The sequence below is a fragment of the Dictyostelium discoideum genome (assembly GCF_000004695.1).
Source record: "Dictyostelium discoideum AX4 chromosome 5 chromosome, whole genome shotgun sequence".
Classification (NCBI taxonomy): domain Eukaryota; phylum Evosea; class Eumycetozoa; order Dictyosteliales; family Dictyosteliaceae; genus Dictyostelium; species Dictyostelium discoideum.
In genome coordinates, this window is record NC_007091.3 from 2232586 (window position 1) to 2259694 (window position 27109).

Here is a 27109-nt window from a genome sequence, read left to right on the forward strand (position 1 = left end):
TACTATATGAGTAAATCACTTAGAAAATTCGTTGATGGAAAAGGTCGTTCAAAATGTTGTTAAAAAATAAAAAAAATAAAAAAAATAAAAATGTTATAAATAAAATAAAATAAAATAAAATAAAATAATATTTATTTTTAATTATATCTTTTAAAGGGTTAAGAAAGAAATAAAATAAAATAATAGTTGTTTATTATAAAATAATTATTATTAGTATGTTTGAATATAGAAATAATTTTAAATAATTTAAACTTTAGTACTAATATTAGAACAAGATAATACACGGAATTGAGTTATTGGAATATTATATAAGGTTGATAAATCTGTTCCATATTGAGATTCCCATTGATTTGAACCAGAAGCACCAAGGTTTTCAAAATAAATACCAAAATCACCTGCATTATCAACCATGTATCCTCCATAGGTTTGTAAAGCTTGTGCAATTAATTTGGCTTTTGGTGGTAAGGAGTTGATGTTATATGAAGGATTTAACTGAATTCTTTGACCCTCCATTATGGTATTGTCCCCAACTACATAACCATCGGTACGGCTTGATACAGGACTACATAATTCATATGACCATGGACTGGAAGCTGATGATTTTTGTCTGTTGAGAGGTCCTCCAAATGCAATAGCATGATTTAGCTCACCTCTTTGAATCTCGTCAAATCTAATTAAACCAGCAATAAATGGTGCACCTGAACCTCTTACACCTTTCATCCACCAACGACTACCTGGGACGAATGCTGGATAAGTTCCATTATGAGTATAGGAAAAAGTATCGTATCTTGTGGCCTCTGCAGTGGTTGAATTTACCCATTTAAATCTTGAAAACTCGTGGAAAACTTTTAAATTTGTGTCAAATACAATCATATGGCCATCAAGTTTTGGGTCTGGATTAAAGCTTGTTAATACTGGTAAATTGGTTATAACCTTTAAACCTAAAGGATCCACAGTTTCATGGTATCCTTCACCTTGTGGTTGAAAAATTTTAATTCTATTAACTGGTAAAGATGTATTTACAAGATGAAGCGGTGCTGTCCATTGATAATAATGTAATTGAAAATTTGTTGAAAGTCCTCCTTGACCCAATTCAGTATATATTCTATTGACCGTTGAACTTGATAAAGGATCAACTGTTGGGTTGTTACCAATTGGTGTGTTCCATGGTGAATTTGAAGATAAAACTTGAGTAGGAAAACCTGTTGATGTGAATTGTGATTCAACTACAACTGAAATTATTAAAAATATAAGTGAAACTAATAATTTCATTGTATTTATTTTTTTTTTTTTCAAACGATAAAAAAAAAAAAAAAAAAAAAAAAAAATCTAAATAAAAAGGTGTCTTTTTTTTTTTAAAAAAAAATCTGGATATTTTTTCTAAAAAAAATGGTGAAGGAGTTATCTAAAAGATATTTGTTTTCGGTTAATGGTTCGCTTAACAATTTCATTTAATTGATTTGAAAAAATGATTTCAAACAAAAAATAAATATTAAAAAAAAAAGATCAGAAATAAATAATAAAAACAAAATTATACCATTATTATTTTTAAAACACTTTTTTATATATTTTTTTTTTTGAATTGTTTATTTTAGATAATTTGAAAAATAAAAATATAAATTAAAAATACAATATTAAAACTAAAAAAAAAATAAATTAAAAATAGAAAAATTAAAAATGGTTTTTTTTTATAATTTAAGTTTAAATAAAATACAACATATTTATTAATTGTTTAGAAACATTTTCTGTGGACAATTGATGGACCTGATTCGTCATATTCTTCTTTGGAGATCCACATTTGTTGGAAAGTTGAGAGTGAAGCTAAGATAGATCCACCAATCCAGACAGAGTATTTACGTTCTGGTGGAGCAATGATTTTAATTTTCATGGTTGATGGGGCTAAAGCAGTTAATTCTTTGTTCATACGATCAGCAATACCTGGGAACATAGTTGTACCACCAGATAAGACGACATTACCGTATAAATCTTTACGGATATCAACATCACATTTCATGATGGAGTTGTAGGTGGTTTCGTGGATACCAGCTGATTCCATACCTAAGAATGATGGTTGGAAGAGGGCTTCTGGGCAACGGAAACGTTCATTACCGATGGTGATGACTTGACCGTCTGGTAATTCGTATGATTTTTCGAGGGCTGATGATGAGGCAGCAGTTTGCATTTCAGCTTCAAAGTCGAGGGCGACGTAGGCTAATTTTTCTTTGATATCTCTGACGATTTCTCTTTCAGCAGTGGTGGTGAATGAGTAACCACGTTCAGTTAAGATTTTCATCATGTAATCAGTAAGATCACGACCAGCTAAATCTAAACGTAAGATGGCATGTGGTAAGGCATAACCTTCATAGATTGGTACAGTGTGGGAGACACCATCACCTGAATCCATAACAATACCAGTGGTACGACCAGAGGCATATAAGGATAAGACGGCTTGAATGGCAACGTACATAGCTGGGGTGTTGAAAGTTTCAAACATAATTTGGGTCATTTTTTCTCTGTTGGCCTTTGGATTTAATGGGGCTTCAGTTAAGAGAACTGGGTGTTCTTCTGGGGCAACACGGAGTTCATTGTAGAAGGTATGATGCCAGATTTTTTCCATATCATCCCAGTTGGTAACGATACCGTGTTCAATTGGGTATTTGAGGGTTAAGATACCTCTCTTTGATTGGGCTTCATCACCTACATATGAGTCTTTTTGACCCATACCGACCATAACACCAGTGTGTCTTGGACGACCAACAATTGATGGGAAAACAGCACGTGGGGCATCATCACCAGCAAAACCGGCTTTACACATACCAGAACCGTTATCGATAACTAAAGCTTGAACATCTTCTCCGTCCATTTTTTTATTGTATTTTATATATTATAGATTGAATAATGATAAGAAAAAAAAAAAAATTTAATATTTATCCAAAAATCAAAAAAAAAAAAAAAATCAAAAAAAAAAAAAAAAATCAAAATTAATTAAATTTTTATTCCCATTTTTTGATGGGTTAAATTTTGTGATTTTTTTTTGAAATTATTTGAAAATGAAAAAAAATGGTTCATTTTTTTTTTATTTTTTTTTTTTGATCATTTTTTTTAAATAAAACTAAATTATTTGAATTTATATATTTTATGCCTTTGTGTTGGGTTCATTTTTGATTTTGGAATTTTTTTTCTTCTATTTAATATTTTGTTAAATAATTTGGTTAAAAATTAAATAAAAAAAAAAAAAAAAAAAAAAAGAAGACAATAAATAGATAATAATTATTTTTTATCAAAAAAATGAAGTATAAAAGGAAATATTTTTTTATTTTTTACATTAATTGATTTTTTAAAACAATAATTAAAAATATATATATTTTATTAAACCTTTTTTAATTTTATTTTAGTTTTTTGGTTTCTAATTTTTTATTTATAAATGATATCAACTTGTTTTCAAAATGCCACAGTGCATAGATAAATCTTTCCTTTCTCTGACATTTGATTAGTATTGATTCATTTTATTGCTTTAGAAATAATATTTATATGATGGTCAACCTTTCTTTATGATATAGTGCATAGATAAATCTTTCCTTTCTACATCATTTGATTGGTATTGGTTCATATATTATCTAGATTATTATTGAAAGTAAAACATTTTTACTTTATAAAAAATAATATTAAAGTTAGATTCATATTATTTAATTAGTTTTTATTTTTATTTTTTATTACTTTACCTTTTTTTATATTTTAAGCAATCAACTTTTATCTAAACCTTTTTTAATTGTTAGAGTTAGATTTATTTTCTATTTGTTATTATTTTTTTTACATTTGAATGATTATTATTTTATTTTTTTTTTCAAAAAATTTATTCTATTTATACTCGACCATTTTTCAATTTTAAAAATTATTTGAAATTAAAAAAAGGAATACTCACTATATAAAGTAAAATCTGATTGCCAAAAAGAAAATTACCAAATCTGGAAATATCCAAAAAAAGAAAATGGTAAAAGGGGTGTTATGGTAATATAATCTTAGTTTTAGTTTATTTGTTATTTATTTTTTTTTATTTTTTATTTTTTTATTATTTTTTTTAGATCTACTCACAATCACTCATCCACACATTTAATTTGACTTTAGATAAAAAAAAAAAAAAAGATGGAAAGTTTATATACAAAAAAAATATACCAATAATTGGTATTGAACTAAATTTTATTAAAATTATTATGAGTACTTTTAATTGACGATAAAGCAGGACTAGTTTGAGATGGTGAAGTTGATGGAGGTGATTTTCTTTTCATAAAATTTGTAAATTTCCAGAATGATCCTTTCTTCTTTGAACGAATTGAGGAGAATGGGGATATTGATTGTAAATAACTATCATCCTCATTTGAATGAATTGGTGGTGTTGTAGAAGTTCCAGTTGTTGTATTATTGGTTGACATTGGTATGATTGTATTAGTATTATTATTATTATTGGTGGTGGTTGTAATAACACTATTATTTTCAATTCTTATAGTTGTTGCTTTACTATTATTAGAATAAATTATTTCAGGTGGTTTATCATATTCAATTTCCAATTCCTCTTCAGATGATAAAGATGATGTTTCTGAAATTCCATCATCATCATCATCATCATCACCATTAACATCTTCTTCCTCCAATTCAACATTAATTTTTACATTATCTATAATTGAAATGATATTTTCTTCCTTTCTTTCTATTTTTTCAAGTTGACTTTTCTCCTCATCATCATCATCGTCATCATCTTCTTCATGAATATGTGAAATTGCTGATATTTCATTTAAAATTGCATCAACATTTTCAAGGGTTGTATTATTATTATTATTTTCATTTATCAATGATGAAGTTGAAGTTGAGGAAGAGATTGATATTCTTTTCTCCTTTTCTAATTGTTCTTCAATATTGATATTTTCAATCTCTTTTTTATTTTTGTCATTATCATTATTATTTTCATCATTTAAATCATTTGTTGTTTGATATTGTACTGGCTGAATTGGTGGAGTGATAACAGTATTTATAACGATTTGAGGAATATTATTATTGAATTTTCTATTTTGGACTGGTGTATTTTGTGATAATAAATAGCTTGTAGCATTATTGTTATTATTTGAACTACTTGCAGTTGTTGTAGTAGTAGTTGTAGTTGTAGTTGTAGTAATATTATTATTATTATTATTATTATTATTATTATTATTATTATTATTATTATTATTATTATTATTATTATTATTATCATCAATACCAGTATTTAAATTTTCATCAATACTTGAAGAAGAAGAAGAAGTTGAGCCTAGTTGAATTGGTTTTGGTTGTGATGATAGTTTTGAAGGTAATTGATTTTGAATTAATTTTTGTTTTTGTTCATGTAATTGTTGTTGTTGTTTTTGTTGTTGTTTTTGAAATTGTTGATTACTTAGTACCAATTGTTGATAACTATTATTATTGAAACTATTATTTAGAGAATCATAATCTTTCCAACATTCTAAACAAGTTCTTAATTCATTCTCAATTCTAAATAATCTACCATAGATTAAACCACTAATTGGAATGATATCACTATTATTTGCAGCACCTGATAAAACATCGATACTACCACTACAATTATCACCATGTTGTTGTTGAATTTGATTCTCCAATTTAATCATTGATGATAAATATTCAACATCTTTAATCATTCTCTTAATTTTATTAATATTATCATTTGATAAATGTTGTTTCTCTTTCTCTAATCCATTATAAAAATCATTAATTGTAATTGAATCAATATCAAATTCATTTGAATTAATATTAATAATTTGTTGTTGTTGTTGTTGTTGTTGTTGTGGTTGTTGTGTTGGAGTTGAAGAATTTGAAGAGGGTGAGGAAGATGTAATTTGTTGTTGTTGTTGTTGTTGTTGGTTAATATTAATATTAATATTTTCAAAAGTATTTAAATCTAACCATTCACATAAAATATATTTAATATTTGAATTAAAATCAGAGATTACAGGATAAATTTCATCTTTTAATTTTTTAACTAAAGCAATCAAACCACCATCACAATGATAACCACTATAATAATTGCAATTACTACCGATACCACTTGGAATTACATTATGAAGTACCAATAGATTATTTGCAACCTTTGTCATTGATAATGGTGGTGTAATTGTATAATCATGTGGAACAGCATTCTTATCATAACCACGACTAGTTAATAACCAATCTACTTGTTCTTTTATTAATGATAACCACCAATTTACAACTCTAACTTTTTTACTACCATCTAAAATCTCCAATTTTTGTTGAATCAATTTCGATATCAATATTTCACATCTTCCATAAAGATATTCAACACGTCTTTTAAAATGTGTAATTCTAATAGTTGGATATTTATCTAAACTCTCTAATAATTGCTTTTTAGTTGGTAAATATAATAATATTGAAGGTTGTTGTTGATTGTTTTTATTATTATTATTATTATTATTATTATTATTATTATTAGGGCTATTATTATTATTAGGATTATTATTAGGACCATTATTACTAATTATAATATTATTATATTGTTGTTGATTATCAGATGACAATGATGATTTAAATCTACCAACTTCAGCACAAACAATTTTTTGAATTGAATTTGATAAATCAATTGGTAAACCTGAGCAATGCAATTGAGATAATTGTTGACCTATTGAACGTAATTGTTTAAGATCTTTAAAACCGATGGTTTGATTCTCAAGTTTATCAATTAATAAACCTGATACACCAGTTTTCTTTTCTAAATATTCTCGTAGAATCATTTCCTCTCTAATTGAGATCACTCTTGTTAAATTATTTGTTGGACATTCAATTAATTGTGACATTCTTCTTGATGATGAACAATTATTAATCATATCTCTTGAAAATTTATAAACATCATCTCTATGAATCCATATCCATTCAGTTTCTTTTGCATTAATATAAACTGATAAATATTCACCAACAAAATTATTATTATTATTATTATTATTATTATTATTATTATTATTATTATTATTATTATTATTATTATTATTATTATTATTATTATTATTATTATTATTATTATTATTATTATTATTATTATTATTATTATTATTACTATTATTATTTAAACCATTTCTATTATTATTATTATTATTGTTATTATTAATATTTATATTCTCTCTTACTTGACCTGAATATCTTGCAAATATAAATCTATATTTATTTTCAAAATCTTTTTGATCCTTTGTTTTAACTATTACCAAATCACCTTGAAATATACCTAATTTATCTTTTGATCTTATGAAACCTCTAATCTCTTCACCAATTTCCCTATCTTTTAATTTTGACCAATGATCAATTAATTCTAATAAATATTCAACTGTTAATTCTTCTTCACTACTATCAAACCTACTATTATTAATATTATTACTATTTGTACCACTGTATGGTATTGAACTATTTATATTATTACTATTCCCATTACTATTATTATTTTTATGATCATTATTAAAATTTGAAAAATTCATATTTTTACTATTATTACTATTATTACTACTATTATTATTATTATTACTATTATTATTATTATTTGAATTTAATTGTAAACTTGGATTTGAAGGTATTGCTCTTAATTTTCTGTATATTTTTGTATTTTGTAAAATATCAACCAAACTTTGTGATACATTAAAACCAATTAATGAATTATCAGGATCTAATTGATGAGTTTTCATATATTCCATCATTGACTCGGCTAAATTTTGAATCAAAGTTTTCTCTTTTTCCTTTTCATTTATATCATAATTATTATTATCATTATCATTTGAAAAGGAATTTTCAACATTATTATTATTAATATTAGTATTATTTAAATTACTATTAAAGTTATTACTATTATTATTATTATTATTATTATTTAAAACTGAAGCACCATTAGATGATGATGATGATGATGATGAAGGTGTTTGTAATTTTTGTTTTTTTATTGTATATTTTAAATAGAAGTTTAATAAATTTTTAATATGTTTTTGAATTGGGAATCTTAATGTATCTGCTGTTTCAAGCATTCTAAAATTAAATAATGTTGGCCATGCTTTTGATAAATTGTTTATATTATTGATACTATTACTATTATTACTATTGTTACTATTATTATTATTAATACTCCCAATTATTCCTACTCCACCATTATTATTACTATTATTATTTATGATCAAACATTGTTTTAATAATTTTTCAACACCTAATAAACTAGTTTCTATCTTATTTATAAATTGTTCCAATTGTTTCTTTTCAACTTTTTTACCATTCCATTTATTTTCAATTGCAGGTATTTCAATTGATTGAAATTGTTTAAACCATTCATCAATTCTCATTCTTTTTTTTATTTATTTAATTATTTTTTTTTTATTTTATTATTACTGCGTGAATGGAAAATGGAATTTTAATTTTTTTTTATTTTTTTTTTTTTTGATGGAAAAAAAAAAAAATTTTGGGAAAAAAAAAAAAAAAAAAAAAAAATATATGAAGAAAAGCTAAATTATAATTATGTCAATATATAAAAATTAAATAAATAAATAAATAAAAGAAAAAAATAAATAATGGTAATAATAAAATAATAAAATAATAAAATAATAAATAATTTTTTTTTTAAAAAAAAAAAAAGATTAAAAATAAAAGAAAATAAAAAAAAAAAATAAAAATTTTATAAAAAAAAATTATAACAAATATACTATATTTATTGTGATGATGAATGGGATTTTTTTTAAAAAAAAATATATTTGCTTATTTATTTTATTATTTTCCTTTTTCTTTTTTTGGATGATGATGTATTATTTTTATATATATTAAAAAAATATTTTAAAATAATTATGTTATTTGATTATTTATTACAAAAAAAATAAAAAAATAAAATAAAAATAAATAATAAAAAATTAAAAAAAAAGGAAAAAAAAAAAAAGGAAAAGGAAATATCTTTGGTATACAAAATGGTTGTGGTGTTGTTGATTTAGTCATCTATGGGTCAGTGTGGTTTATGAGTATATGTAATATTTGTTTGAATTTATATATGAGGTAGTGGCTTATTTAAAACAAAATACTATTTGTGATTACTATCTCTAAGTGTTATGTGTTTATGTTGTGTGTGTGTGTGTGTGTGTGTGGAAAAGTGTGTTAGACATTAATGGGTTAAATTTTTTTTTTTTGTTTTTTTATACAAATAAAAAAATAATAATAATTTTATACATATATAAATTTATATTAAATATTTATATAATATATATGTTTATATAGTAAAATTTATTTTTAATAATAAATATATTAATATGAACAAAAAAAAATAAAAAAATAAAAAAATAAAAAAAAAAAAATGGGTTAATTTATTTTATTATTATAAAACAAATTGATTCACTGATTGATTGAGTAAGGAATAACAATATTTACAATGATAATTGCAAAAATCATTGACAAAATGAGTGATTTAAATTTGATACTCACTTTCACATATAAAATTATTAAGGATTTTTCTTTATTTTTTTTTTATTTTTATAATAAAAAAAAAAATTTTCTTTTTCCAAAACAATGAAGTTTATTGCCTTTTGCTGTTATTGCTTTATTTGTAGTTTATATAATTAGTTTAATATATCTTTATTTTGTTGTTTGTTTTTTGTTTACTTGTAGTTTTTCAAATATTTTTAGTGTTTTTTTAAAATTGATATATCACTAATTATTTTTAACCTTTACTTTTTTATTTTATTTTATTTTATTTTATTTGTATTATTTTTATTTTATTTAATTTGTATTATTTTGGAAAAACATATATATATAAAAAAAAAAAAAAAAAAAAAAAAAAAAAGTTTTTTGGTATGTATTTTTTATTTTTTTATTTTTTATTTTTAAAATTGAATTGGTTTCCTATTTGAGGAAACAATTTATTATAATGATAATCTTTATGAGGTTAGGGGGGTATTTATTTTTAGAATTTATTAAAAATATAAATAAAAAAAAAAAAATGAATAAAAAAGTGAATAGAAAAAAAAAAAAAAAAAAAAATGAATTAATTAAATAAAAAAAATAAAAATAATAATTAAATTAAAAATAAGTATCTCTTTCAGTTTGTGAATTTGCGTGTTTATGAATAAAAAATTAATTATTTAATTTGGGTTTATATTGTTAATTTAAAACCACATAAAAAAAAAAAAAAAAAAAAAAAAAAAAAAAAAGAGATGTGCAAAGTGTGAGAAAGTGGGTTGTTATTGTTTTAATTGTTAAAAGGTTTAGTGCGAGTGTTTTTGTTCTTTTTTCTTTAATTTTAGTAGTAGCGGTAGTACTTTCTACCAAAATACGTTATTGTCGTATTCAAAATTGATGTTATTAACAAGTGGTCTAAAAAAAATTAAAAAAAAAAAAAAAGGTGCTTTAACAAAAATTTGGATTTCTTTTTTTTTTTTCTATTTCCTTTTTTCTTTAAATTACAAAAAATTTAAAAAAAATAAAAAAAAAAAAAGTTATTTTTATTTTTTTTTTTTGTAATTTTATTTTTTTTTTAATTTTTTTTTTTTTTTTTTTTTTGATTGAAACGTCCTTTGGTATTAAAGTATTAAGAAACTAATTTTGATTAGAGTATTTCGTTTTTTTATTATTGCTTTTATTGCCTATTTGATATAGAAAAAAAAATAAAAAATAAAAATAAAAAAAATAAAAATAAAAAATAAATAAAATAAAAATAATTAAAAAATAAAAAAACTATTGTTATTGCCCCTAAAAAATAATATTTCTTGGATGTGATCTAATTTTTCAGATTTCGTGGTTAAGTAACCAAAAAAAAAAAAAAAAAAATTTACTTTTTTAAATTTTGGTTTTGTTTTTTTTTTTTTGGTATATTATGATAATTAAACAATAATTTAATCTAGATTATCTTTTTAAAATGAAGTGTTGTCATCCAATTTTTTTCTGTATATAAAATTATTTATTCTAAAATAAAAAAAAAAACAATGTCTTAAACCATTTTTTAAAATTTTTTTTAAAAAAAAAAAAAAAATAAAATAAAATAATATTAAATTTAAAAAAAAAAAAAAAACAAAACTTTTTTTATTGTATTTTCATTTTTTTTATAAGCACATTTGCCAATTTATGTGTATGTAAGTGAGGTGTGTGTATGTACGAATAATCAGTTATTACTTGAAAAGATAACATCAGAAAGTGTAGCTAAACCAGACGTTGTTGGAACACTTCTTTCATCGTCTTCATTGGTTGTGTCATTTTTGATGATTTTCATTTCAGTATCAATTGATTGTGATTGTGATTGTGATTGTGGTTGTGATGATGATGATAGATTTATGAATGATGATGATGAGGATGAACATGGTGTTGTAGTTGTGGAGGAGGACAAAGATGTTGATGGTGATTGGGTGTGTGGATTTAAAACCAAGGATATTCTTTCAATCTCTTTATTGATTTGAATAGAGATGATTTCTTTATCAGAAGTTAATGAATTCTCTTTAATAGTTTTTAAATTTTCAGTAATTTGTTTCAATTGTTCTTTAAGTTCTTTAATCTCTTTAACTTGATCATCATTATTATTATCTTTATTGTTTTTTGTGTTTACAGTTGACGATGATGATGATGGATCATCAATTTCATCGATAATGGTTTCCATATTCGATAAAGGAGGTGTATTGGTATTACTACTATTGGATGATGATACTTCAGAGCTACCATTGGTTTGTTGTAGATGTTGAGATAAGGATGGTGTTGATGATAAGGATGATAAATTATTTAACAAATTTGTTGAGGATGAAGATGAAACTTTATGATTATTATTATTATTATAATTATTATAATTATTATAATTATTATTATTATTATAATTATTATTATTATTATTATTATTTAAACCTCTTGGTGATGAAATGCCATTATGATGATTATTATTATTATTATTATTATTATTATTATTATTATTATTATTATTATTATTATTATTATTATTATTATTATTATTATTATTATTATTATTATTAATATTATTCATTCTTGGAGAAATAGGTGAATCCAAAGTGTTAGCATTTCCAATTAATGTATTTTGATTATTTGGTGAGAAAAATCCAGACATCATTGGGGTCATTGGAAGTGGTGGTATACTACCATTATTAATATTACTTTCAGTATGTGCTCTTTTTCTTTGACCAGTATGTCTTTGTTTATTATTGCCATTACCATTTGGTAATGATGATAACAAATTATTTGAAGAGAGTGAAGAAGTTTCTTTCATAATTTTTAATTGAGTTGTTAATTGATTAAAGTTTTCATGAATTTGTTTATCGATTGAACTATGATACAAGATATTATTATTATTTGAGCTATTATTTAAACTATTATTAGTTGATGAAATTGGTGACGTTGTTAAAGAGTTAACATTACTATTATTTGAGATATTTGGTAATTGTTGAGAAGGTGAATGAATACTATTATTTGAATTATTAAGTGAATGTGGTGTTGAAATTATATTAATTGGTGAAGTTGAAGTTGTTGTTGTGGTGGTTGTTGTTGTTGCTGTTGTTGTTGATGTTGTAGTATTATTATTATTATCATTAATTGGTGAATTAATTGGTGAAGAACCTAATAATATTTCATCTTTTGAATCATCACTACTCATTTCTTCTTCAAGTGCAACACTTGTTAATTTTTTCATATTATCTTTAATTGGTGTGACATCAATAATATCTTTATCTTTATGATCTTTATGATCTTTATCCTTATGATCACGAGAAGTATTTGTAGAAGAAGATTTTGGAGAATGTAAAATATCACGTTGACTATAACTATGAGTATCCTTTACAACACTTGATGAATCATTTTCGCTATAACTTCTTTTTCTTTTTGTAATGATTTTCTTTGCTTTAATTTCATCCCATGGATCAGAGATTTGTCTCATTCTCCAATAACCATTTTGTTTGTATTGTTCCATACCACTTTCAAATAAATTTTTACTATGACTTAACATATCTTGAATTTGTTTATGCCAATTATCCGATCTTTTCTTATCCAAACATAAAAGGTTCCAATGTGCAGTCATAAAACCATAAACATCAGTCTTTAAATTTAAAAATGGTTTTTGAGGCATTTCCAATTGAAGACAAAAGAATACTATTTTCATTATGCATGCCCATGTTGGTGATTGACTATTTGCAAATGGACTACCACGTTTACAGAGAATACATTCTTTAAAAACGCATTGAACTGATGTTGATGGTGATGGCGATGACTCTTGATTACCTCCCATTGTTGGTGAATGAAGTCCAATTGGTAATCCCCATGTTGGTGATGAAATACTATTATTACTGTTATTATTACCATTACCACTTACACTACTACGTGGATAAACAGGAGTTGGTGGTGGAGGTGGTGGTGGTGATGATACATTATTATTATTACTACTACTGTTGTTGCTGCTGCCGCTGCCGCTGCTGCTATCATTAAAATTACCATTTGAAATACACTCAAGTATTGATGAAGGCGAAGGAGGTTGGTGAGTTGGTATTGGTGAGGATGGTGTTGATGAGGAATTATTTTTCATTTCCAATAATATCTTATAAGAAAGTGAATCATGTTTTGGTGGTTTGGATATAGTTGGTGGTGATGTTGTTCTTGGTGATAATGTACCTGCTAATAAAGATGATGTGGAAGATGGACTACCACAAGTTAATTTCTTTATTGCTCCTTCTACATCTCTAACTGCGAGCATTAATGGGCTATTTGGTAATATTGCTGGTGTAGTTTTTGGTGTAGTTGTTATTATTGGTATTGGTGTAGAAGGTGTAGTTATTCCTGTTGTTGTTGTTTTTGTTGTTTTTGTTGTTGTTGTTGATATTATTGGATTTGTCTCTCCAGAAAATACTAAACTCTCCTTTAACATTTTTAATTATATATGTATATATATATAAAATATGTTATTGAGTTGGTATTATTTGGGTTGAATTTTTTTTTTTTTTTTTTTTTTTTTTTGTTTTGTTTTGTCTTTGTTTCTGTTTTTGTTTTTGTTTTTGTGTGGCTATTTATTAATATGCTTCTCTATTTTTGAATTTTTTTTTTTTTTTTTTAAAAAAAAAAATATGATAAGTGATCGGTTGTTTTTTTTTTTTTTTTTCTTATTATTTTAAAAAAAAAAAATTATATACAATGAATAAAAAAATGAATAAAAAAAATAAAAAAAATTAAAAAATATGTTGGGGTTTTTTTTTTTTTTTTTTTATTTTTTATTATTATAATTATTATTATTATTTAAAAATAGAAAAAGAAAAAAAAATGAAAATGAAAATGAAAATGAAAATAAAAATAAAAAATAAAAATAGATTTTAAAATTAATTAAAAAAAATGAAAATAAAAAAAAAAAAAAAAGTGAAAATGGGAAAATGAAAAAAAAAAAAAAAATATATATATATATTAAATTGTTTTTATAAATATTTATAAAAACAATTGAGAGGATCTAGATGAAGTTAATAGTATAGGATTATTTAAACAAGGGACTACTTTTTTTTTGTGATGTAAATGTGATTATTATTTTTATTACTGTTATTATTATTTATTATTTTTGGTGTGGTGTGGATGATTTTTGGCTTTTTTTTTGTTTTTTTTTTTTTTTTTTGGGTTTTTTTTTTATTTTTTGTGATAATATAAAAAAAAAAAAATTAAATTAGAAAAAAAGAAAAAAATTAAAAAAATTAAATAATAATAATATAATTATTTTTTATATATACAAGGATTATTATTATTTTAATTGGTGCCAAATTATTATTTAATCGAACGTTTTTTTTCTTTTTTTTTCTTTTTTTTTTTTTCTATTTTTTTTTATCTATGTTAATCTGTAAAAAAAATAAAAAATAAATAAAGAAAAAAAAAAGTTTTTTATTTATTATCAAGTTGATGAAATGACGAACGAAAAAAACAGAACGAACGAATGTAATATGTATTAATTTTGTGTGTTTTTGTTTTTGGTGTTTTTATTGGTTATTTTTTTTTAAAAAAAGATTTATTAGGTGTGTCGGATATAAAACTTTGTGAGGTGAGTGTTTTAGTTATTGTGTGTTGGTTGTTGTAGTTGAAAAAAGTAGTATTATATTTAAATAATATTTTAAAGAAATTGAATTCTGTGCCCTATAATAATTAATTTTCAGATAGAATAACTACCTCTTTAAAAAAAAAAAAAAAAAAAAAAAAAAAAAAAAAAATATATGTAAAAAAAAAAATGTTGGTGTTAATAGATCATTAAAAATATAAAACTCTTTTATGTACAAAAAAAGAGAAAAAAACAAAAATGAAAAAATAAAAAAGAGAAGAAAAAAAAAAAAAAATAGATAAAGAAAAGAGAAAATTAAATTAAAAAAAAAAAAAAAAAAAAATGAGTGATAGTGAGTGTAGAAATTGAATTAAATTAAAAAAAAAAAAAAAAAAAAATTTAAATTTTTTAGAGCGGTCGTTATTAAATTAAAAAAAAAAAAAATTAAAAAAATTAAAAAAATTTAAAAAAAATAAAAAAAAAAAAATAAATAAAAAAATAAATAAAAAAATAAATAAAAAAATGTTCAATTAACCTTTTTTTTTTTTTTTTTTTTTTTAATTAAATTAATTGGGAAAAAAAAAAAAAAAAGTTTGATGTTATAACAATCATGGGACGAGGGTAATTAATTATGAGGAAACTAAATGGTTCCGTTCGTTTTTTAAAAAAAACAAAACAATTTAAAAAAAAAAAATTTTTAAAAAAAAAATTTTCATTTTTTTTTAATTTAATTTACATTATTTTTTTTTTTTTTTTTAAAAATTATTCCCTATGGGGCCGGGGGGCTTATTTTTTTCAAAAACTCAAAAAATTTGGGCCCCAATGTTTTTTATTAAATAAAAAAAAAAATCTTTTTTTTTTTTTTTTTTTTTTTTTTTTTTTTTTTTTTTTATTTATTTCAAGAAAAAAACTTTCGTTCGGATAAAAACACAACCAAAATTTGTTTTGTTTTTCTGAGGATAAAAAATAATTTCATTTCCTTTTTCTTTTTTTTTTTAATTTTATTTTTATTTTATTTTAATTTTTTTTTTTTTTTTATTATTTTTATTTATTTTATTTTTTTATTTTTTTTATCGCTTTGCCAGCCAATAAACAATAATCCAAAAAAAAAAGTAAATTTAATTCACTTTTTGATGTGGCTTTAATTTTTGGTTACTATCTGGCTTATATTTATAATACCCACTCTTTTAGTGGAGTATAAAATATCTGTTTATAGATATTTTTTTTTTTTTTTTTTTTTTTTTTTTTAAGTATTAAAGTGGAAATGTTTTATTGGATGACTCAAATGTATATTTTAATTTTTATCCAACAATCAATAGATTAAAAAAAAAAAAAAAAAAAAAAAATTAATAAAATACTTAATAACTTTTTACCTCATATATTTTTTTTATTTTATTTTTTATTTTATTTTTTTATTTTATTTTTTTTTTTTTTATATATTAATCAAAGTTTAGCCATTAAAGGCAACTGCTGCTGTTTTTATTTTTTTTTTTTTTTTTTTTTTTTTTTTATAAAATTTTAAAGTTGTTAATGAAATATTAATAATAATATTGATTAATCAGAGTTTATTTATTAAAGGAAATAAACAACAATAATTATTAATTTATTTTTGAATTTTAATTTTGGAATAAAACGCAATTATTATTAATTTTAATTTAAATTCTAATAAAGAATTTTAATTTTAAAAATATAATACTGTATTATTTCTCGATAATAAGATTTAATTTAAAATATTTTTCTTTTTTTGATATATTCTAAAGTAGAGGCTAGTTTGAACGTCGAGTATTTTTTTTTTTTTTTTTTTTTAATTTTGATTAATCAGAGTTTATCTATTAAAGGGAACATATAAAAAATTGATTAATTTTTTTATTTTTTTTATTTTTAAAACATTGGTGTAATTTTATATACTAAAAAAAAAAGAGTTGGGATTTATTTGTTAAAGTCCAAAACTAAAAAAAATAAAAAAAAAAAAATAAAAGAGGGTTTATTTGGTCAGATTTGTGCGAACACGGACGGTTAATTTCAAAGCCTACGAATGAACGCGAGCTCAACAGACGATCAGATAATGTGCAACCAATCATCATTCAAATATTACCCTTTACAAAAAATAAAAATGACAAATTTTCATTGTTTTTATTCATTTAAAAAACATCATTTTTTTTATTCATTTTTTATTATGGGTCAAAAATTTTTTTAAAAAAAACGAAAAAAGTCATTTTTTTTTTTTTACTTTTTCCCCAAACACCGATATGGTTTTGGCAAAAACATATTCATTTAAAATTTATTTATAACTATTTAGAAAAAAAAAAAAAAAAAAAAAAATTATTCTTTCCAGTTTCCAAACAATTGTATAAGAGGAATGCATTAAGGGTATCATTCTGATGTCAAAGTCCAACAATATTCAGCTAGAAATATCTTTCAAAAATCTATTATCATTATAATCATTTCATTATTATTAATCTCAAATATTTAAAATAAATAAAATAATAAGAAATTAGGTTTCACTCTTAAAGTTTTATTTTTAAAATTTTATTTATTATTAAAGTTTGCACTATGGAAATCTTTTTTGAGTATTAAATACATTAAAAGTTTTTTATTTTTAGATTACAATACCCATAAAGATTTAATTTTGTCATTCTGTTTTTTTTTTCTTTTTAAGGAAATTAAAAAACTCCTTTTTTTTTTTCTTTTTTATACACATTTATATAAAAAAAATAAAAAATAAAACATTAAAAAAAAAAAACTCGCGCCTTTTTTTCATAAAAAAAAAAAAAAAGTAAAAAAAAAAAAAAAAAGGAATTTTTTTTTTTTTCCAAAGTTGTTTTTTTTAAATATACATTTGCTCATTGAGCTATACACAATAATAATAAAAATAAATAAATAAAATAAAAGTTGTAATAAATATTTAAATAAATATAAAAAAAAAAGATAAATAAAATGTCAAGTGAAAATCTTCCACCAGATGTTATTAAAAGAGTAGTTAAAGAATTAAAAGAATTAAATTCGTCAACATTAGAAGGTATTACATTATTACCATGCGAAGAAGATATAACAAATATTGAAGCAGTAGTTACAGGACCAGCAGGAACACCATATGAAGGTGGTTATTTTAAAGCAAGATTAATTCTCTCTTCCGATTTCCCAAGATCACCACCAAAAGCAAACTTTATCACTAAAATATTTCATCCAAATGTTTCAAAAAAAGGTGAAATTTGTGTAAACACTTTAAAAAAAGATTGGACTGAAGATTTAGGTTTAAAACATATTCTATTGGTAATGTATTATTTAATTTAATAATAATGAAAAAAAAAAAAAACTATTATTAATATTTTATTTATTATTTTTATTATTAAATATATATAGACAATTAAGTGTTTATTAATTGTACCAAATGCTGAATCATCTTTAAACGAAGATGCATCAAGATTACTTTTAGAAAATTATGATGATTATTGTAAACATGCCAAATTATTTACATCAATTCATGCATCAAAACCAATCATTGATAGTAACAATAATAATGAAAATTCAACAACCACACCAACAACAACTACAACAGCAACTACACCATCAACAAACACAGCTTCTATTTCATCACCAGTTAAAAAGAAAACTGAAACTACAAATTCAACAACCACAAAAGTACAACCAAAGAAAAGTTTAAAAAGATTATAGAGTGAATCATAATCATAACAACTTCAACATACTCTTTTAAGCATGTAACATAACAATTTAAAAAAAAAAAAAAAAAAAAAATGCACTCATTCATCACACAGAGAGAATATCGCTATGTTTGTTCAAGGTGTATTTTAAAAATTTAATAAAAAAAAAAAAAAAAAAAAACCAAAAAAAAAAAAAAAAAAAAATAATTCCCAACACCTTCTCCTTTTTTTCTTTTTTTTTTTATTAACCAAAACAGTTTTATTTTTACACTTCAACCATTCAAGTTTTAAAAAAAAAAAATAAAAAAAAAAATAGAATGATTTTAAACTATAACTATTTTAGAATTGAAAATAATAATAATAATAATAATAAATTTGAAGATTTAAATAAATTATTTTTTAAAATATGGAGAAATTTAATAATTAGGAATGAAATTTTAGAAAATGTTAGAAAATTTAAAAGATTTGAAAAATTACCAAAGATATGTGTTAGTTCTTATTATATAGAGAATGAAAATAGATATTTTTATAAAAGAGTATTAATTAATGGTAGCAGTAAAAAGGAAATAATTGAGAAATTATCATATCTACCTCATACAGTTGAAGAATTAACAATTGAATATAAAAGTATTGAAGACCTACCAACCTCAAAAATATCAAATACTACCTACTTCATTCCACCATTTATAACAACATTAATATTTGAAAATTCAATTCAAGATTCAAAGATTGCATTTAATTTCATACCACCAACCATTAAAAAATTAATATTACCAATATATTTTAATCAACCCTTAAGAAATACAATTAATGAATCAATTTTCCCAATGAATTCAAGTTTAGAATCAATTGATTTCGGTGAGAGTTTTAATAAAAATCTATATGATTTACCAAAATCTTTAAAACAAATTAAATTGTCAAAAGATTTCAACTTAAAATTAAATAAAAATTCAATACCAAAGAATGTAAAAGAAATTGAATTTGGTAGCAAATATTCAAAATTAATAGCAAATAATGTGCTACCACCATGTGCAATTGTAAAAAAAGCGTATACAATTAATTACAGAATTCAGATTTATAAGGCCTATGAAAAAGTATTCATCCCGAATTGGACAAAATCTTTAATACTTGGTCCAAGATGTAATGTTGACCTTTTACCAAACTTGTACAATTTAAAAATTAATTACCTATCATTGAATTGTAAAGGGTATTCTGATCTATCAAATATTTCAAAATGTAATTCAATTAGGTATATTAAATTTGGTGAAAATTTCTCACAATCAATTTCAATCAATGATTTACCTCCAAAGTTAGTTTCATTATACTTTTCAAAATCATTTTACCAAACAATTACAAAATCAATGTTACCAAAAAATTTAAATTTTTTATATTTAAAATCTGATAACATCGATATTGAATTCCCATTAAATATGAAATATTTAGCAATATTTATTTCAAAAAATAATAAATATATTATTAATAAAATTAATGAAGATCCAAATATAATTAAAGAAAATAAAATTCATATAGTTTTATAATAAAACTAATAATAAATAATAATTTTTGTTAGTTTTTTTTTTTTGTTTAAAAAAATTACTTTTTTATTTAGTTTTCAGCGGTTTGTTGAGTGAATTCAAAGACAACTTCTTTACCAGTTAATTTGTGGTAGACAGCAGAGAAGGAGTCAACTTTAGAGATGTTTGATAACATTTCTTTACGATCTAAGTAGATTTTGTGGAGTTTTGAACCATCTAATCTGTATCTTAAACGACGACCAACAATAGTGTTTGGGAATACTAAATCATCGAGAATAGCATCGTGGACAGCTTTAATGGTACGGGAGATTGGTCTCTTTTGCATTTTAATCTTGTTGTTTGAGGCTGGCTTACGGATGATACGTCTTTGGGCAATGAACATAACTTGTTTACCACCGAGTTTCTTTTCAACTTCATAGGTTAATTTTTGTTGGATTTTGTTGTAGTTTTTGAGTTGACGGAATGGAACAAAGATGACAACAGCTTTTTTGGATTCAGCAACATCGACTTCCTTGACTGAACAGACTGATAAATCTTTTAAGTCTTTTAATTCGGCGTTGTTGTTTTCCAAATCAACTAATGCTTGGGCAACAGTGTTTTCGAATTCAGTGGCAACTTTACCAGCTGGTTTGATGATTTTCTTGTTAAGCATTTTGGTTGTCTATTTAAATAATATAAATTAAATATAATTAATAATCTATATCTAATTATTGATAAATTTCATTCTGTAATTTCTTTGTCTCTTTAATATATATTATCTCTCCTCTCTATTATCTCTAATATATCTATTGTCTATCATATGTATTGTATCCAATCTATATCCAATCTATATTCAATCCATATTGTATATCAACTATCTATTATTATATTGAGGATTTGAGATATTTATTCATCAATCCAATATCATAGCTTTGATATTATTTTTTATTATTGTCATATCTAGTATCCACATACCAAAGGTCTAAAGTTAAGGCTAAAAAGGGAGAATTATATTATCAAAAACGTTTTTGTGAGTCACGCAAAAAAAAAAAAAAATTTTCAAAAATTTTATTCAAAAAATTGAAAATTTTTTAGTTGAAATTTTTATATGAGTTGTTACTGATATAATTATTTTTTTTTTGGCCAGCCGTTTAAGAGAAAAGTGTAAAAATTTTAATTTAAAAAAAAAAAAAAAACAATAATATTAATTATACATTATATTATCAATTATTACAAACATTAAAAAAAAAGTGAAATGAAATGAAATAAAATAAAATGAAATGAAATTAAAAAAAAAATGAAATGTGGTGAAATAAAATAAAACAAAATGAATTAAAAAAAAAAAATGAAATAAAATAAAATGAAATATGTTGGAATAAAACAAAATGAAATGGAATAAAATATAATAAAATAAAAAACATTATTAATTATATTATTAATTAAAATTATAGTAACATGAATTATTTTTTTTAACTATTTTTATTTTATTTTTATTAAAATGAATATTTACGCATTAAAAGAATATTTTTTTATCTTGTTTTTATATAGTATATATATATATATATATATTTTTTTTACAAATGGAATATATAAAATTCCAACACAGTTTATTTTTTATTTTTTTATTTTTTTTTTTTTATTATTTTTTTTTTTTATACAAGAAAATGGAGAGATATATGGCATTATATTGGATGAAGAAAAATGTATACAAGATGATTATAATTAAATCCTCTTATTTCTTGCTGAATCTATCATTTAAAGTGATTGATTTTTCATAATGTTTAACAAATCTTGTTGGTTTGTTGTTTGAAGAGGTAGTAACAGTTCTGGTTGGTCTTGTTGCAACAGATCTAGTTGGTGCTCTAATGGATCTTTGTTGAGTAGCAACTCTTATTTTTGGACGAATACTAATTGGTTTTGGTAATGGTTTAGCTTTGTTGTTTTGAATTTGAATTTTAATTTTATCTGGGCTAACAAGTTTGTTTCTTTTTAAAAAAAAAAAAAAAAAAAAATTAATAATCAATTTACAATATTATTAAAATTTGGTTGAATGATAATTACTTCATTGGTGAAACTGATAAAGTCTTTTTAACTCTTGGTGAGCTAATGAATTTTTTAGTGGTGTTGTTGTTATTGTTGTTATTGTTGTTGTTGTTATGGGTATTGGTTCTTGGTCTGTTGTTAGTTTTTCCTATTCTATTTTTGGCATGATTCTATGAATATTAATGTGCAAAAATAGAATTTTTTAAAAAAATAAATTGAGAGAAAAAAAAAAAAAAAAAATATTTGTTAGGGCACTAACCAATTTTATATTTTTATATTTTTATATAAAACTTACATTTCTTTTTTCGTTTTTGCTTTCTTTAATAAATTCATCTGTTATTGTTTTTATATTGTATTATATTATTTATTTTATTTTTATTTTTTAATTTTTTTTTTTTTTTTTTTTTTGAAAGGAATGATTAATATTAGAGAATTGGAGAAGAAGAGGCATAAATAAAGTGAAAAAAAAAAAAAAAAAATGCACAGTATATCCGGGTTTTCTTTGCTTTCCCCGACTGTAATATAATAATGATAAAATTAAAACGCGATGGTGTTATATATTTTTTTTTCCCTTTTTTTATTTTTATTTTTTTTTTATAAAAGATTATTTAAAAAGAGATAATTTTTTTTTTTTTTGATATTAAATTGATATTAAATTGATTATATACCTAAAGCCATATTAATTCTCTTTGAAGTGAGAGCAATATCTACATCTGATTGTTTTTGTGTTGCTGACATTTTATATTGTTGAGTTTGTATTTAAAAAAAAAAAAAAGAAAGTTTTTAAAGTGTGTTTTGAAAAAAAAAAAAAAAAATGAGAATTGATAGAGTTAAATTTTTTTTTTTTTTTTTAAAATTAAAAAAATTGGAAAAAAAAAAAAAAAAAAAAAATTAAAAAAAAAAAAAAATAAAAAATAAAATAAAATAAATAAAATTTGTGTGTAACTGAATAAAAAAAAAAAGAAATACAACAAAATTTTTTTTATTTTTATTTATTTTTTTTTTGTTTTTATTTTTTTTTTTTTTTGTTTTTTTTTATATAGAAATCGGGTAGCTAACATGCTTTCCATATTTGACAATGATAATAATTTTAATTTTTTTTTTTTTTTATTTTTATTTTTTTTTATGGTTGGGGAGTTTGGTTCTAAAAATAAAACTTGGGGTCATATTTGGAATTTAAATCACAAAAAAAAAGAAAAAAAAAAAAAAAAGTGGGGTAATATAAAAAATATATATTTTTCCAAAAACCAAAATTTTTTTTTTTTTTCTAAATACAAACAAAAACATAAAATTATCAAAAAAAAAAAAAAAAAAAAAATAAATAAATAGAAATAAAAAAAACAAATAAATTTATACTTTAGTAATGGCAAGTTGCACTAGAATTTGTTTACAACAAAATTTATTTTTAATTATTTTGAATTTTTTTTTTTTTTTTTACATTTAATTCGTAATTCACAAACTTTTTATTTAGAAATCATTTGATCGTTTCAAAGCCTCAAATCTTGCAGTTAATTCATCATAATCTGGGTAGCCAGTATCTGATGATGGTTGATATGGTGGTGGTATATTATTATTATTATTATTATTATTATTATGGTTATTATTATTATTATTATTATTATTATTATTATTATTGTTATTATAATTATTATTGCCATTATTAAATTTATCATTGCTATAACCATCACTATTATTAGTTGAGATTGTTGGGAATTGTGGTGTTTGATTACCACTATTATTGTTATAAAAAGATGGTGGGGCACTTGGGAATTGTGGTGATTGTTGTTGTTGTTGATATTGTTGTTGGATTTGTTGTTGATGTTGAATTTGAGAAAAAGTTGGTTGTTGTGGTGGTGACATAATTGGGAAAGATGGCATTTGGGGTTGTTGTTGTTGTTGTATAATTTGTGGTGGTGGTTGTAAAATTTGAGGTTGTTGTTGATGATGTATAATTTGTGGTGGTGGTTGTAAAATTTGTGGTTGTTGTTGTACAATGATTGGTTGTGGCATTATGAGTTGTGGTGGTGGTGGATAATCTGAACCACACCAATCTACATTAAATTTCTCTGCAATTTCTGAAAGTGTTTGAAAAATTATTGATGGATCAGGTGTGGCGTATGATAATTTATGTACAATCTTTGGATTAACATGAGTGCTGCAATGACAATTTGCCTCATTTTCTAATCCTTTTCCATATTTTGCCTTTAATTGATTTTTAATTTGTTCCAATTCTGGTATTTGAATTCTTTGTGATGAATATACTAATGTAAATATTGATTCTTTCATTTCTAATGGCATTTCACTTTATTTTAATTAAAAAAAAGAAAAAAAAAAAAAAAAAAAAAAAAAAGAATTAGTTTATTTTTTAAAAAGTTATAAAAACCAATAATTTAAAGTGGAAGAAATTCTCCAAATTAATAAAAAAAAATAAAAAAATAAAATATAATAAATAAATAAAAACATACGTTGTTGCATTAATTAAATTAATTCTGGCATGTAATAATTCACATAAAACTTCAATGATTTGAAAACATTCAATTAAATATTCATCTCTGATGATAGTTTCAACTCTGATTCTAGCACTTTCTTCATTCTTTTTTCTTAATAATTCTGCGACATTTCTTTTTTCATCTCTTACAATATTTGCTTTTTTATTCTTTAAAATTTGAATTCTACTTACTGCAAGTTTAAGTTGAACTTTTCTAAATAAGTTTTAGAAATAAAATAAAAAATAAAAATAAAAAGTAAAAAATTAACAAAAAAAAGAATCAAATATTAATAAACACATATTCTTATTTGGTGTTTTTGTTTTTGTTTTGCTTTGTTTTTTGTTTTTTTTTTTTTTTTTTTTTTTTTTTTTTTTAATACCTACAATTTATATGAATCATATGATGGGCCAAATCCAAACATTGTTCTTATTTATTTGTTTTGATAGATAAATTAAATCTTTTATATTTAAATAATAGACTATTAAAAACAATAATAAATAAAAAAAAAAACCCACCAAAAAAAAAAAAAAAAAACTAAATAAAAAATATTTTTATTATGCTGCTTAAAAATTCAAACTATAAATTTTTTTAATTTTTAATTTTTTTTTTATTTTTTTTTATTTTTTAATTATTTTTTTTTATTTTTTTTTTTTTTTGGGAAAATAATATCAAAATGAATTTTTAAGTTTATAAATATTTATAAACTTTAAAAAAAAATTTAAGTTAATCATAATTTCTTTTTTTTTTTTTTTTATTTTTTTTTTTTAAAAGAATAAAAAAAGAAGAATAAAAAAAAAAATAAAATAAAAAAAAAAAAAAAAAAAAAAAAGATATTTCAAACATGAATTTCTTAAAATAGTGGGATGTTTTTTTTTTTTTCCATTTCTAAAAATAAATTAAAACAATCATTAGAATAAAAATACTTTATTGATGATTTGATTATTTCTTTTTTTTTTAGGATTTACCAATAATAATAATAAAATTGTTATTATTATTAATTATTATTATTATTTATAAAAATACATCATTATCTTCATTATCAAAAACGCTAGTATTTAATTTTCCAGTTGCCTCGCTGACATTCTTTGAAATTGTGGTTGTTGAAATTCTATTTTGTCCTTCAATATCGATATCATTATTATTATTTTCTATTTTATTTACATTATTTTTATCTATATTATTATTATTATTATTATTATTATTATTATTATTATTATTATTATTATTATTATTATTATTTATTTGATGTATTTTAACTTCTTGTTTTTCATTATTATTTTTAATATCCTTATTGTTGTTGTTGTTGTTGTTGTTGTTGTTGTTATTGTTATTTAAATTTTCAAATCTTCTTAAATGAACTTCAATATGAATATTAAGTTCATCAGATCTTGAAAGATAGGAGAAATCACCACCACTTTTTAAGAGGGCAGTTTTAGCATTTGGATAATATTTATAAACCTCTTCACGTAATTTCTCGGGTATAGTTGAATCTAAACAATCAATGATTGTTATATTATCCATTAGACCACCTGATGGATTTAATAGACTTACAGGTGAACAGTTTAAAGTTAAACGTGATGCCAATTCATTTTGATTTAAAGTTTCCAATTGATCAACCATGAAATCTACAGCTTCTCTCGTTTCATTATCTAATAAACCTGATGGGAAATTATTTAAAATGATCTTTTTCAATAGAAATTCTGGTAATAATGAAAATAATGATGATCCAATTGAATTGTCATAAAAGTATTGAGTATCTGAGAATGTGTTATTCAATATTAATGATAATACACGAGATGGTTTACTTTGATAAAAACATTGTGCTAAATATCCACCTAATGATGATCCAAATAAATGAACTGGTTTATCTAATTCTAATCTATCTAAAAATCTTTCAAATCCTTTACACCATCCTGATAATGTATCATATGGTGAAAATTGTATCTAAAATTATTTTTTTTAAAAAAAAAAAAAAAAAAAAATAAAATATATATATATATATATATAATATTAGTTTGTGTATTTGGGTAAATTATACAACTAATAATATTAAAGAGTCAATAATTTAAAGTCACTTACACTAATAACACGATGGCCTCTAGGGCATAACATTAAGAATTGTTTAAAATAGATGTCAGCTGACCCATGGGATATGAATATAATTGGTGCATTGTTTGTATCTTTTGGACCATAATCATAATATTTCCAAATCTTTTCATTTAAAGTACCAATACTAATCTTATTTTGTGGTGCCCATGATCTAAATAATTGATAAGGATCTGATTGATTTAATTTGGACATACTTTTAAAGTAAAGTTGGAATATATATATATATTATATAGTTTTTATAAA

General features: G+C 21.8%; 11 protein-coding genes and 1 non-coding gene across 12 annotated transcripts in view; 3 read left to right on the forward strand and 9 right to left on the reverse strand.

Moving 5' to 3' along the window:
• Positions 1-63, forward strand: part of slc44a2 (solute carrier family 44 protein member 2) — a gene marked incomplete at both ends in the record, with an annotated part of 2096 nt that extends 2033 nt beyond the window's left edge. The window contains one exon of the mRNA XM_631331.1: positions 1-63. This exon is cut by the window's left edge and continues 1648 nt beyond it. Coding sequence (XP_636423.1) covers positions 1-63 — 63 coding nt within the window.
• A 183-nt stretch (positions 64-246) lies between these two features.
• DDB_G0289015 (hypothetical protein) lies at positions 247-1272 on the reverse strand (the record flags this gene model as incomplete). The annotated part of the gene is made up of 1 exon (XM_631332.1): positions 247-1272. One exon carries the CDS (start codon positions 1270-1272, stop codon positions 247-249), a length of 1026 nt encoding a protein of 341 aa, XP_636424.1.
• A 460-nt stretch (positions 1273-1732) lies between these two features.
• On the reverse strand, positions 1733-2863 carry act4 (hypothetical protein; the record flags this gene model as incomplete). The annotated part of the gene is made up of 1 exon (XM_631333.1): positions 1733-2863. One exon carries the CDS (start codon positions 2861-2863, stop codon positions 1733-1735), a length of 1131 nt encoding a protein of 376 aa, XP_636425.1.
• A 1327-nt stretch (positions 2864-4190) lies between these two features.
• DDB_G0289017 (hypothetical protein) lies at positions 4191-8369 on the reverse strand (the record flags this gene model as incomplete). The annotated part of the gene is made up of 1 exon (XM_631334.1): positions 4191-8369. The coding sequence occupies one exon, from the start codon at positions 8367-8369 to the stop codon at positions 4191-4193; it is 4179 nt and encodes a 1392-aa protein (XP_636426.1).
• Positions 8370-10895: 2526 nt separating this feature from the next.
• Positions 10896-13909, reverse strand: DDB_G0289019 (hypothetical protein; the record flags this gene model as incomplete). Its single annotated transcript, XM_631335.1, has 2 exons — positions 10896-10909; positions 11173-13909. 2 exons carry the CDS (start codon positions 13907-13909, stop codon positions 10896-10898), a joined length of 2751 nt encoding a protein of 916 aa, XP_636427.1.
• A 3129-nt stretch (positions 13910-17038) lies between these two features.
• Positions 17039-17136, reverse strand: sno7. The gene has a single exon. It is a non-coding gene; the product is annotated as a C/D box snoRNA (small nucleolar RNA).
• An 850-nt stretch (positions 17137-17986) lies between these two features.
• Positions 17987-18724, forward strand: ube2s (ubiquitin-conjugating enzyme E2 S; the record flags this gene model as incomplete). Its single annotated transcript, XM_631336.1, has 2 exons — positions 17987-18322; positions 18413-18724. 2 exons carry the CDS (start codon positions 17987-17989, stop codon positions 18722-18724), a joined length of 648 nt encoding a protein of 215 aa, XP_636428.1.
• A 304-nt stretch (positions 18725-19028) lies between these two features.
• Positions 19029-20249, forward strand: DDB_G0289023 (hypothetical protein; the record flags this gene model as incomplete). The annotated part of the gene is made up of 1 exon (XM_631337.1): positions 19029-20249. The coding sequence occupies one exon, from the start codon at positions 19029-19031 to the stop codon at positions 20247-20249; it is 1221 nt and encodes a 406-aa protein (XP_636429.1).
• Positions 20250-20316: 67 nt separating this feature from the next.
• rps7 (40S ribosomal protein S7) lies at positions 20317-20898 on the reverse strand (the record flags this gene model as incomplete). Its single annotated transcript, XM_631338.1, has 1 exon — positions 20317-20898. The coding sequence occupies one exon, from the start codon at positions 20896-20898 to the stop codon at positions 20317-20319; it is 582 nt and encodes a 193-aa protein (XP_636430.1).
• Positions 20899-21957: 1059 nt separating this feature from the next.
• On the reverse strand, positions 21958-23006 carry DDB_G0289027 (hypothetical protein; the record flags this gene model as incomplete). The annotated part of the gene is made up of 4 exons (XM_631339.1): positions 21958-22210; positions 22287-22438; positions 22564-22601; positions 22937-23006. 4 exons carry the CDS (start codon positions 23004-23006, stop codon positions 21958-21960), a joined length of 513 nt encoding a protein of 170 aa, XP_636431.1.
• Positions 23007-23735: 729 nt separating this feature from the next.
• DDB_G0289029 (IST1-like protein) lies at positions 23736-25178 on the reverse strand (the record flags this gene model as incomplete). The annotated part of the gene is made up of 3 exons (XM_631340.1): positions 23736-24570; positions 24734-24970; positions 25141-25178. 3 exons carry the CDS (start codon positions 25176-25178, stop codon positions 23736-23738), a joined length of 1110 nt encoding a protein of 369 aa, XP_636432.1.
• A 590-nt stretch (positions 25179-25768) lies between these two features.
• DDB_G0289031 (alpha/beta hydrolase fold-1 domain-containing protein) lies at positions 25769-27058 on the reverse strand (the record flags this gene model as incomplete). The annotated part of the gene is made up of 2 exons (XM_631341.1): positions 25769-26701; positions 26837-27058. 2 exons carry the CDS (start codon positions 27056-27058, stop codon positions 25769-25771), a joined length of 1155 nt encoding a protein of 384 aa, XP_636433.1.
• Between the last annotated feature and the right edge of the window lie 51 nt (positions 27059-27109).